The sequence below is a fragment of the Stegodyphus dumicola genome, chromosome 2, assembly GCF_044657685.1.
Source record: "Stegodyphus dumicola isolate Sdum_Otavi_A_Nest chromosome 2, ASM4465768v1".
NCBI classification, from domain to species: domain Eukaryota; kingdom Metazoa; phylum Arthropoda; class Arachnida; order Araneae; family Eresidae; genus Stegodyphus; species Stegodyphus dumicola.
In genome coordinates this window covers 247,870,882-247,883,574 of record NC_140769.1, presented here as the reverse complement: position 1 = coordinate 247,883,574, position 12,693 = coordinate 247,870,882, and the positions used below count along the sequence as shown (strand labels likewise).

Sequence of the window (12,693 nt, the reverse complement as noted above, 5' to 3'; positions counted from 1 at the left end):
AATATCTTGTTTTCTAGCATGAAATGTTTCACCAGTTTTTAAGATTCGTTCATAAGAATAATTCATTAAACAGAAGTTAGTAAGAACAAGTAAGGTATAAGTCAAATTCAATCTTTTAAGTTTATTAGGTCTGGCTACCAAATAAACGTTTTTGAATTCAGCATCAAATTTTAAACATAATTTTTTTTAAAAATTCATGTCTTAACTTTTATTTTCAAAAAACATGCATGTAATCCCAAGTTTTATATAACAAAAGTTAGTATAAAAGAAGTATGACAAATTAAATGATCTGGACGTTCAGTCACTATTAAAAACTAATTCAGTCTAGACTATGGGTCCTCAATCAGAAGGAACCCCTAAGGAAAATTTCAGGGAGTAAACTGTTCAACCTTTTGTTTATCTGTTAAGTATTTAGTTTATGAATATTAAAAAAAAAAAAAAAAAAAAAAACACTTTTGTTCAAATTTTGGTATTTATCAACATTTTTTATACTTGTTTCATTTGTAAAACACATTAAAATAATTTATATTTAAATAAATTAATATGTACTTTTCAAGTGTTGGGAAGGAGGGATTGAATGATCGTCTAGCAATGGTGAAAAGGGTACATGAGGGAAAAACTGTTGAAAACCGCTGGTCTAGACTGAGGCAACTTGAATTAAATATAAAATTTTATACTGTATGGATCTTTAGTTCTTATTGTAGAGTCATTAGCCTTTTTTTTTTTTTAAATGGGGGAGACATGAAAAATAAGCAATGCTCTCTCCGAGACCAGAACCTGACCTCTCGAATACTCACTGATTGTGCTAACCGTTATACCATGAAGGCATGCTAGAAGGAGGGAGAAAATACCTTATATAATCCCCTTTTTAAAGGATGACTGGGGATTAGGAGACCCAGTCGCCAAATGCTGTCTTGCTTGCTGTTGAATTAATATCAAAAATGTAAATGTTCTGTAAAAAGGCACGACTATACTGCAAAGTGATTGTGGGCACAAACGTCAACTGGAAAATAAAAATGGAATTAAAACTGCCTCGACTGCCATGTTTCTTAGATATTACCAAGTCAACATTATTAGTATACTACGTAATCAGAAGTATTCCTCTTCAGTATAGATCTACCCTATATAGCTATTACGCATCGAGACTGCTCCGTCTTTTCCTTGTGCTTTTATTTGATATATATATATAAGCACACACATTCATATACCGTATTTGCCGACATATAAGACACACACCCTTTTAGAAGAAAAACATTTTTTAAGGATAAAACTTAATTACTGATCATTATAATGAATTTACAGTATTTTAAATATAAGGTAATACAAAGTAATACTTTCTGCAAAAACCCAATCTATCTCGGAAAGAACACCTTTTAATCTTCATCAAAACCCAGACACTCATCTCCAGAGCTAAATGAAGAGTCACTTGAAAGCTCTTCTAAATCAATGTCTGAGTCGCTATACAATAAACTGCCCTCTGTGTCATCCAGTACATTCCTCATGCCACACTTCTTAAATGACTCACTGTCTCTGTTTTCACAGCATTCCATGGAGCTCCCCTTTCACAAAACCTGCGAAATGAGGCCTATTTATTACTTCTTCCTGATGGTATCGACGTATAATATGCACCTCGTTTTTCAGACCTCTTTTTAAAGGAAAAAGTGGGTCTTCTATGCCAGCAAATATGGTATATAATATATATCTGTGTGTGTAATGAAGCAAACTTAAATGTAAGGATATTATAGAAAAATTGATGGCATAGAATGCTGATCCATAATGAAGAACAACTTGGCAGCCAAGGCAGATTAAATATTCATCTTTATTTCAGTAAGCATATTGCAGTCGTAAACAATGTATACTTTAATTCTTACTTATTTCAAAGTATTTACATTTTTGATAGCTTTGTGGTGAGAAAGAGAAGCAGCAATCCAGCTAAGCAAAAGCGTAGAAAGCAAATGTCTTGTGTTCAGGATGAAATCTTAATTCGGAATGAGTTAGTTTTGGTTTCTTGTGCATTTAATAGGTTAATTAATAATGCTGTAAAATTATTACTAGCTGTTTGAATTTTCCAGTTACATCACTACCATTACGTAAGTGATGATATGACATGGATTAGTTTCAAAATGACATGCAAGAAAGAGATTGCTATTTTTAGGATAGAAAGGGGAAATACTCAGATTAAAATTAAGCAGCCACACGGTATTGCTATTTTAAATTATATTTTTTTATCTATATCATATATACATATATACTTTGTTTAAAGAAATTTATAGTACTATAGAAACTGAAAATTGCTACTGAGGAATTTTCTCTGTATTCTTCAGATAATAAATATTATGATTCTGAAATAGTTTATGATCAGATATTTATTCAGTATATGAAGCAAAGTATTAGTCAGTTTTCATTCTGTTGTAAATTTATTATCATTTCTGATTTTGTTAAAAAGATCAGAATTTCATGGGATAGTTTATTACTTTCATGGCAAAGAATAGATGAGAAATAAATAATTGAAAATGAAAATTGAATTAAACCTATTAAATGCATGTGTATCCTGAAAAATTAACCTGTTAGTTGGTTAGAGTGACTACCACTCCAATTTGATCTGCATACTTGTTAAAGAAATTCAAAGAAAGCTAAAATATTACTAAAAAGGTGAGACAGAATTTCTGTTATTCATATGAAAATAATTTTTAAATTATTAATTTTATTTCTGTTTATAGAAAAAAAAATTTTTTTTATTGTTACTGTGATTGTTGTTAGTGCTGTTGTATGGAATACACATTTAAGCCAAAAACTACTGAGTGCATTTAATTTAACCTCACATTGATAGTCTAACAATAGCTTTTGCTTAGTCATTTATTTAACTATAACAAAACATCTAACAGGTATTCATTTCAGGCATACCGCTGAGGCATTTCTGTGTTAACATTGTTTCATTATTCTAAGTTTAATAATCTAAATATGTGTTAGTTATCGCCATCAAAATTTGCACTTCAAAATGTAATTGTTGGATCATAGCAAAGCATGTGTTAGACAGATATTCAAATGATTAGAAATAGAGCATAATTGCACATTGGGTATTGCCACCATGGGGTGTTAAACTTCATTCTCCGTGGGACATAGAAAGGTATGTAAAGACATTTTACCTCTACTTAATCTCTTGCACAGAGATGCCTTTTTCTTTAGGGATGTTATACTACCATTGAAAATAATATGATCAGATGTCAGAAATTGAGAGGAGAAGAATCAGGATGATGGAAGGCACATGGTCAGCTTGGTGAGTTGTCAGCCACTTAGGCCACTCTGACTGGGAGGATGTATTGGGACCAGTGGATGAAAGAGAGGTCACATACAGAGTGGCCATGCTGAGGATGCCCTCAGCAAACTGACCACATGAGATTTAAGGACTGTCACTTCTGACATGCCCAAAAAGCACCATCTGCGTTATAGTCCACCTCAGGACACAAGCATCACTTTTACTACTGGCCCCTGTGTTGGTCCATACCATTGTGAGGCACCTGACTGGACATTTGGTATTGCACAGCCACTACATGTGCTGCCAATGACACCTACCCATCGTTGACTCCATTTGAAGTGTCGGGCTCAACAAGACTGGATCAAAACTGAATGAAGCCAGCAATAAATTGAAATTTGGTTTGAGCAGCAATGGTAACCATGTACTTGTTTGTGTACAAGCCTTCTGATTGAATGCCTCAATCCTGTATTCTCTTTACTACAGCATACAGCTCCCACAGTTTTTATGACGGTATCACGTGCATCCAAGATGTCACAGAAATGTCTGTGCTACATTACCATTATTCCCTAGCTTAATTGATCACCAATTAGTTCATCAATTAAGCCTCTTGGATAACTTGGGTGGGGAAAAAAAAAGAAAAAAAAGAAAAACAGTTTAGGATTTTATCAAATTAGAGAGCTCTTACAGCAGTGTGGAATGGAACAAAATGTCACAGAACACCATATGGGGCATGTATGCCTCAATATCTGTCATATAGCATCATGTAATCACAGTAGATGCTGGCTTACCAGCAGCATACTTTGGCAACAGTCAACCTAAGTTGAGAACACTAAATATAGTAGAAAGTGTATGTCTCCCGTTCATTATAGTTCCATCAGTTCGAGAAGTCGTATTTTAAAAATTATGCTATGAAATATAAATATTGTTGAGCATGGAGAGCGGGTTCGCAAAGAGCTGAATTAATCTGCCCTTTATAAATTGAGAGATGTTAAAGCAATGTATTCCCCAAGTGTAAAGCAAAAGATTTATCTTTCGTGTTGGTGTTGCACAAAGCAGTATCTCAGATTTCTTCATTCGACAAAGAATAAGAACTTTAATTTAATTGATTTTTTAAATACAATCAACCAGTCATTAATTGATATGCTGCATAATTTAAAGGTAATAAATGCACTTCTTAATAATTTATTTATTTTTACTTTTTAAATAAGGAATCCAATTGATATAAATGAAATATATTGTAATTTGTATCAATGAGATGCACTGTTATGGTATGGCTAACAATTTAAAAGAAAACTCCTTGTGATTTTAAATAAATGAGCTTTATATTTGCGATTTAAAAGCAATCCATGCATTTCTTGATAATTTCAATCTTTATTTAGCAATGAAGAAGATAGAACAAGATGTATTGCAAGGAGATGATTGTCTGGGCATAATTTGAAGAGTATATGTCTTAGAAGACAATTAATACAAGATATAATTTTTATAACATCTGCTCCAAAATGTAGTTAGAGCATTTCAAGAAACTGAAAATTAAAATCTAATTAATGTCTTTAGGAAACAAAAATTGCGAGTTTTGCTGTTTTCAAAGCAGAATTCATTAAATTCATAGGAATTAGAAGAAAATAACTTCCTTCTAAATTTACTGATTTTATGTTTTACTTTTAGCTAAATGAATGGTTTGGAGGGGAAAAAACAGTTAACCCAAACTGCAAAGAAATGGTTCCTGCATTTCAAGTTTAAGTAAAGATTCAGTTTCTGTATGTCATCATATCTATATATAGATAACAGTGAAAAATTTCATATAAATTAAGAAAATAAAAAACATGCAGTACAATTAATGATCAGGTTCAACATATGAAAATATTGTTAATTACTAAATATGCTGAGTTTAGCAAGAAGTGCAGTGAATTGGAGCAGTCGAACCTCCACAGGTAGTTTGGTCTATGTGAGTAACTTGAAGAACAGGACGGAAAGCCATGAAAAATCATTCTATCTTTGTACTGTTCACAGGTTAGATTGTCCTGAGGTATAGAATCGCCAGTCATTTGTAGTTTTCACTGTAATTAATGATCCTTTTGCTCTGATTTTATATTCACTTGCACTACACATGTAAAATTTAATAATTTTTTTTTTTTTTTTTTGGTGTTGAAATTTTTATAGCAGTGTATGTATTACAGAACAAATCTTTGAGTACCATTTTGACTCAGAGCTTTTGTGACAGAGAGTTGCATGGGCAGTTACATTTACTATTTGGTGGTGAACGCTCTAGCCATTAAAGCCTTTCATGGGCATGGCTGTGGAGAGGTCGAGGGTTTGCATACCCCCTCTAACTCTAAAGCAGACGTGACAGATTCTTTCATGCAATCTGCTAAGTTGCTTAGTGGAGATGTGCATTCATTTCATGTCCTGGCAAACGGTATGCAGCCTGCCATTCCTTCACAACAGACCATGCTAAATTAGCTTTTTCCGCTCATTTATGCACCTTTTTAATGATAGTATTGCTTGAAAAATACTTTTTCATTTAAATTGTTGGATCATAACAAAAAATATATTTTCATTATGAAGGAAATTATTTCATTATTAAAGAAGCAAAAGGGGAAAATATTTTTTGTCTAATTTTTTTTTTTAAATTACCTTATTGCTTTTTTAAAACTGTGAACATTTATTGTGTTAATGTTGATAAGAGCTTGTTTTTATTATTATTATTATTTTGACGGGATCTTTTTTCTGATGTATTTTAAAATTTATATTTTTCCTTCCATTAAATGGAATTTTAAATAATTTGTTATTATAATGCTTTCTTTATTTTAGTGTATCATCTTATGATTAACTGGTATTCAAGACATCTTTAAACTGCTTCTGAGAAGTGCTTTCTGGTGGCCTTAAACAGACTTAAATAGTCAAGAAAAACCCTATGAAACTATGAAAAAATATATAACCCGATAATCTGCATATTTTGATTACGATTTTCAGTTCTTAGACATAGTTCAAAGTAGTGTATTTTCGATATTTGGCAATATTCGTACATATATTCTTTTTTTATGAAGCAGTATTAGATTTTCTAAAGCTTGAAGTAGCATGTATTAGTACGTTAAGGATTTTATTCATTGTCTTGTTCATTTAATGCAAATAGTTTCCATGTATGTGCTATTAAAATATGTTATCAAGATCTGAATGCATGGACATGTATTCATATTTATGTGGCTGTACATGTTCGTAACTATGTGTGTGTGTGTACATATATATATTTTCAGTGTAAAAGTGTTTCATGATTTCTCTGCCTTATTAATTGTTGGAACAATATTGATTGTGATAATGTGTGTTTATAAAATAGTGGTAAAAATTAAGTATTTATTCATTCTTTTATATTTTCATATTAAATATATTTTCTGTTGATCTAGAACTTTAAATCATGTTGCGAATATGACTAGATTATATATTTACTTCTGATAATTAAAATTTCAGATACTGTGCAAATTTTTGTGTTGTACAAAAACACATATATATATATACTAAAACTATTTTTGTATTGTGATCTTATGTTGCGTGTTTTAAAATCTTTAAATATGTCGGACAAGAATTTTTTTTTTTTTTTTTTTACTTTCTTAGTTCTTTGGTTTTTGTATTTTTCTTCCTTTATATATTAAAAAAAATTAGAATTCAGTACCTGATATGAATGATAGTTCAACTGCTTATGTTTAAAAAACCTGCCTAAAATTTTCTAACTTTAATAACATCTGTGGTAAGTAATATAAAATATTTGAAGATGAAAACATTTTATCATGAAACTTTTATATTTATGTAGTGTAGATAAAACATTAAAATTTTATAATGTTTCAAAACTAATTAGGACCTCACAGTTTTATTTCATAAAGTACAGGAGTTTTGAGTCAGAAAAGGTTAACTTATAGCAAATGATGCTGATTTAATATGTAATTTTAAAAGGATTGTGCTAATAATAATAGAAATAAAGAGTAATGTGCATATTTCCCACATATTCTGACAAATACTTTGCATGATTAGTAACACAATATTGTATAATGTAGCTATATTTGTACTTTTTTAAATGCTGTATCAGAAGTAAAAATAACAAAAAACTTCGAGACAATAAATTTATTCTTTATAAACTATTTCTGTTCTTGGAAATGACAAAAATATTGTTCAGAATTATTGAAGATAATTTATAAAGCTGAAATAGTATACAATAATCTGTTTTATTTTGTATTTATATTGTAGCTTTCATGTTAATTGCCATTTCAGGTAGCAATTATGTTTTCAAAGAAAATGGTTTTTAAAGGCATCTACTGTTTAATTTTTATATTTGGTTTTGAATTTTACAGATATGCTTTATTTCAAGTTTTCTTATATAATTAGATATATATAATTAAGGGATTTGGTATATATTTCTTATATGTAATTAAGAGATGGATTTTTGTCACAATTGTTAACTAGTGATAGTTTCATAGTAAGTGATTGTTAAATTAAGGAATGCAAGTATCTCTGATATTACTACTACTACAGTGGTACTTATTGCATGTAAGAGTAGAAGAAAATTGTTAAAACTGTCCTATCAGGTGTGAGCCCCAATATCTTCATTTTCAAATGTGTTTTCGTAGCACATGAAGTTAATTATATAATTCTGTACGTAGCAATTAATATAAAAGCAACATAACTGAAAACTCTTTATATATTATTTATTTATTCTTTATTTATTACCAAATATGAAACAAAAGAGAATTTACTTTGCAAGCTTAAGTCATGTAAATAACCTTTATTTCGTCTAGACAGAAATTGTACCATCAGAAATTATTCAAATTCTAAGAAACCATTTTTATGAATAAAAAATAAGATATAATAAACTCAATTTAAAAAATTGACAAGAAAAGGAAACAAAATTATGGGAAAAATTTATTTGTATTAAAATATAACTTTATTAAATGAAATGAAGTGTACCCTTTCACATGGGCAGAAGAAATTTTTAATATAATTAAGGCACAAAATATTGATAAATGGATTAAAAGACAGTGAAAAAGCAAGGTAAATCAACAGTCTTGTGAGCCAGGTATAATGTACAGAGCAGCTGTTGAGCCATAATATAATGTATGTATAGCAAGTTTAGTCACGGAAAAGGAAAGTACAAATTGAAATGAAAGGTAATGTAAAATTTCAGGGAATAATAAATATTATATAAGAAGATGTAAAAGACATGATGTGTCTTAATATATTACAGTTAATGTAGATGTCAAATGTATTATTTTTTTTTAGTATATGTTTGAAATTGGAATCAATATAAACTTTTTAAAGTATATGATGAAGTATTCAGAACAGTTTCTGTAATGAAATTGAAGAATATGTAATGATAAATACTGAAGTAAAATATGTATAGTTTTCATTTTAACACTAAATTTCTCTTAACTATAGCACAATATAGTAAACTGGTGCTTTAAAAGTAAAAAATATATAAATTTAAAGTAAGATTTTAAAATTCTTCGAAGTAAAATCCAGTATTCAGTTATGCTTTTCCTTTTTGCTTAATAGGAACAGTTGTTTAATTGTTTTGTATCTTGAGAAAGTAATATTTTTTAAATGCAGAAATCTATTTTTTGAGAAGTACATGCTTATAAATTAGACGTGTTGCTTGAGTTTGGTTTGTTTGATTATGGCAAAGCCCTAGAGGGCTATCTGCCTAAGGGGGAGAAGTGCCTTCATGGAACATTTTCTGAGAGAAACTGGCTCGTATCCATGTTGCGCATGTAGAAGACCGTCGAGAGTTACATGAAAGTTTGCAGAAAATGCTATTTAAAAATGGAAACATGTTCTCCAATTTATTTATAAAGATAACTGTTAGTTTCTAAAACACATCTCCAGATTTTTTTTACACCACTAAATTTAATATGATTACTGCTGATTGTGTGCTGGTATGTGAAGTGGTCTTATCTAATAGCTAGTTCTGCCTGTGTGTGGTGAAATATATGTTAACACATTGTTTTCACACTAATTGGTATTGTGCCTTAAATGTATGTAGTTGTAAAGGCATGGTAGTAAATGCATTAAATTCAACACTTTTCTTTTTGTTTAACATTTTTCATGTAAATTTTTTCACAATATGAACAACATAAGAGACAATTTATCAGGGCCTTTTTAACCTAAACAAGCAAGAAATGACTGTTAACAAATAAAGAATTTGCAAAATATTTAGAAGACAGTTTATCAGATGGATGTGTGAGTGAACAGTTTCTCGAGTAAAGAAGAATGTGTTTCTTACAGAGATGATTCTGAATTACTCTATAATGTTATGTATATGAAGAAAATAATGCAGAATTTTTTATGCGACAAGAATCTGTTATGCTAGGAAATGTGATTTGGAATGCCAAGCCAACATCTGTGAAGTTTTTTATATGTACTGTGATAGCAATTGTATTAAAAATCAGATTTAATGATTTTGAAATATCAAAATGGCAAATTTAAGAGCTTATGACATCAGAAAAAGCACGTGATTTGTTAAATCTCATGTAATGCTAGCATTAAAAGTAACATGATTAAAGCCTCGAGTTTATCAAAGTTACAATAAAGATGTTATATTTATTTAACAGCCTACAAATGTTTATTTCATGATGCTTTGGAAGAAACAGTATTATTAAAAACTGCACAATTTTATTTAATTGTGCTTAGTTTAAATAATCATCATTGATTTTTTTAAATGATTATTTTATTCTTTAATTAAACATTGATACATTGTCATTTCCAAAATTGATAAAAATTGGTCTAATTATTAAAATTATATGCACCTTCAAATGGAATTTTGAAGCTCATATATGCAACTATGTCCGTACTGCTGTATTTGTGAAAGCCTTTTAATCTTTCAGCATTTGTTATCTCTGAAGTTAAAACTATTGTTAAATAATGTCTTAAATGTTTTAATTTATAAAATTGTATGTATTAGACTTTGTGCCTTTTCCTCTAATTCTTTGTTACATTTGCCATAGTTCCCTCATTTTCCCATTGTGTCATGTGTGTGTGTGTGTATTTATTGAATGTAGTAACTACAGCTGTATTTTTTTCTATAGTCTTTTCTGAGATGTTAAATTTTATCCAAAGTTTTAAACTTAGACTAGAGTTTAAAAATTTTTAATGCATTGAATTTCCATTATCATGCAGTTCCTCCATTTTTTTTAAATCTGTTAAAATGAAATATTGATATTATCATGTTTTTGCTGTTTTATGTTTTCTCAATAGGTGCTCATAAAGACTGTGAAATCATACGAGTTATGTTGAGTCTCATGCTTCTAGGTAATTGTAGAATAGCTACTGGGCTTGACAATGATAATGAAATTTCATGATATGGTCAGTAATATGTATGTCAAGTCGTATAGTGCCTGTAAGCTTTCTTCATATGATACATATAAAATGTTCTAGTATTCTTTGAATTTGTCGTGTGCATTAAAAAATGAATTTTGTTTTGTAATTTTTCTTTATCAAATATCTGCCTAAGGTTAATACTACCTGAAGTATTGGCCATGAAGTAAAATGAAAGCTTTAATTTTTGCCATATTTCATTTATCTAGTTAAGGGCAGAGGAAATTAAATTAGTAATTTGTTGTCTGTTAACATGTGTTGCATAATAGACATCAAATTAATCTGTACTTCGTAGAAATGAGTGAATGGTTTTACATAGAATGTGAATTCATCTTATTTTTGTTTGATTTTTAATGCTAATTGTAATTAATAATTTGTTGTGTATTGATAGTAATTTAATTTCAATGGGAAAATTTTAGAAAAAATTCAAAAGCTATTAGAAATCTTATCTTCAGGTATTTTTTAATTTTCTCCCCTTAATTTAAAATTATGAAAATTGTAAATCCTGAATAAGATAATCTTTCAGGATTTTTGTCACAAGTTATTTTATTCCAAATATTATTTTTGCAGAAATATTATATGTAAATAATTGAATGTTCAGTATTTATAAAAGATGTTTATATATTTCTTTATATCTGCCACTGCCCAATTTTTAATGAAGCAATCTTTTACTGCTTGAAAATAGTACATATGTGTATATGTATATATATATCAATTTTGTAAATTAATATGCAACGTAAGTTTTCTAATTTGAAGAAGCACAATTTGTCACAAAGTATTGAAAATTATTATTTGCAGTGATATGTATATATTTTATCCTTTATTAAAAGTACTGTCTTTCCTAATTATTTTTTAAAAGTATAATATATGAACAAGCATTATGTTGCTGTATAAAATGCTTGGCTTTTTTCATGTGTGTGCATTCCAGAATTATATGTCTGTCTGTATGAAAATATTAAATTTTTTAATGTGTCATGCTATAGCATTCTTTTAATTTTCTCTTGCTCTATGTATAGTTTATGTTTTCACTGTACAAATATTTTTTTTCAAAATATGTTGAATTTACATAATCAATCATATATTAAAATTTATTAATAATTATCTTATTTATTTTCTAATAGATGTTTAAAATGGTATCAGTATTTCACTGTGAAGGGTGATAGGTATATTGCAGAGTTGCTAATTGTTTTGGAATCATTATAAAACATTTTGATGTTAGAAAGGTTTCTAGCTTAGCATTTTTCACAGCCAGCTCATTACACTATCACAGTATTTATCCATGTAACCTGGCAATTGTTTCCACTCTATGAGGCATAAGATCTTTAATTTATCATCGACACTGCAGGGCAGACTGTTAATTCTTGGTGTTGCCATCTGACTCTTTATAAGTTTGATGTAACAAAAACTTCATATTATACCTATTTAATGTTTAACTAAGGGATTTAAAAGCAATGTGTATACTTCATAATCATCTGTATCTTTGTTTTGTTTGAATAATTCATACATATAATACATATGATTTACAATTTTCATAAGTTATAAAGTTTGAACCATTATTGTAATTAATGAAATGTGTTTCTAATGCCATATATGATTTAGCTTTGTACATAATAATTTACATCCACAACTAACAAAAAGGTTTTAAATAGTAACAAAAATAATAATATTTTATAAGTATCCCCCCCCTCCCCACAGTTCTTGGTTATAGAAGCATGGTATAATGCACGTAAAAGCAGAAATTTTTCACTTTATGCCATCATGCAGTGAAGTAATAAACTTTGCATATATAAATGGCAACAGTATAGTGGCAGAATAAATTGTATAAATTTGCTTGGCTGTTCTGTCATGAGCTATGCATGCTTTCATGGTTTATAGAAATATTTCAAACAATATAATCAATTAAACTCAAAGATATTAACATGTGTTCAGTTTTATTGAATTTTTATATCAATCAAATAATCATATATTTTATTCAAACATATCACTGACAGAGACGAAAATCATGTCAAATTTCTAAGTGTGTAACGCATGCAAATCTTAAAAATGATGAAAAGTTATTTTGTATAAAGGCCTTTTTTTAT

General features: G+C 29.0%; 1 protein-coding gene across 1 annotated transcript in view; it reads left to right on the top strand.

Annotated features, from left to right (window-relative positions):
- The window catches only part of LOC118196037 (ubiquitin carboxyl-terminal hydrolase MINDY-2-like), a 67,047-nt gene extending 54,757 nt beyond the window's left edge, over nucleotides 1-12,290 (top strand). Inside the window, exon 9 of the mRNA XM_085811988.1 lies at nucleotides 6,068-12,290. Within this exon, the coding sequence (XP_085668114.1) occupies nucleotides 6,068-6,082 (15 nt within the window). The 3' untranslated portion in view covers nucleotides 6,083-12,290. The remainder of the gene's footprint in view (nucleotides 1-6,067) is intronic.
- Nucleotides 12,291-12,693: the final 403 nt, after the last annotated feature.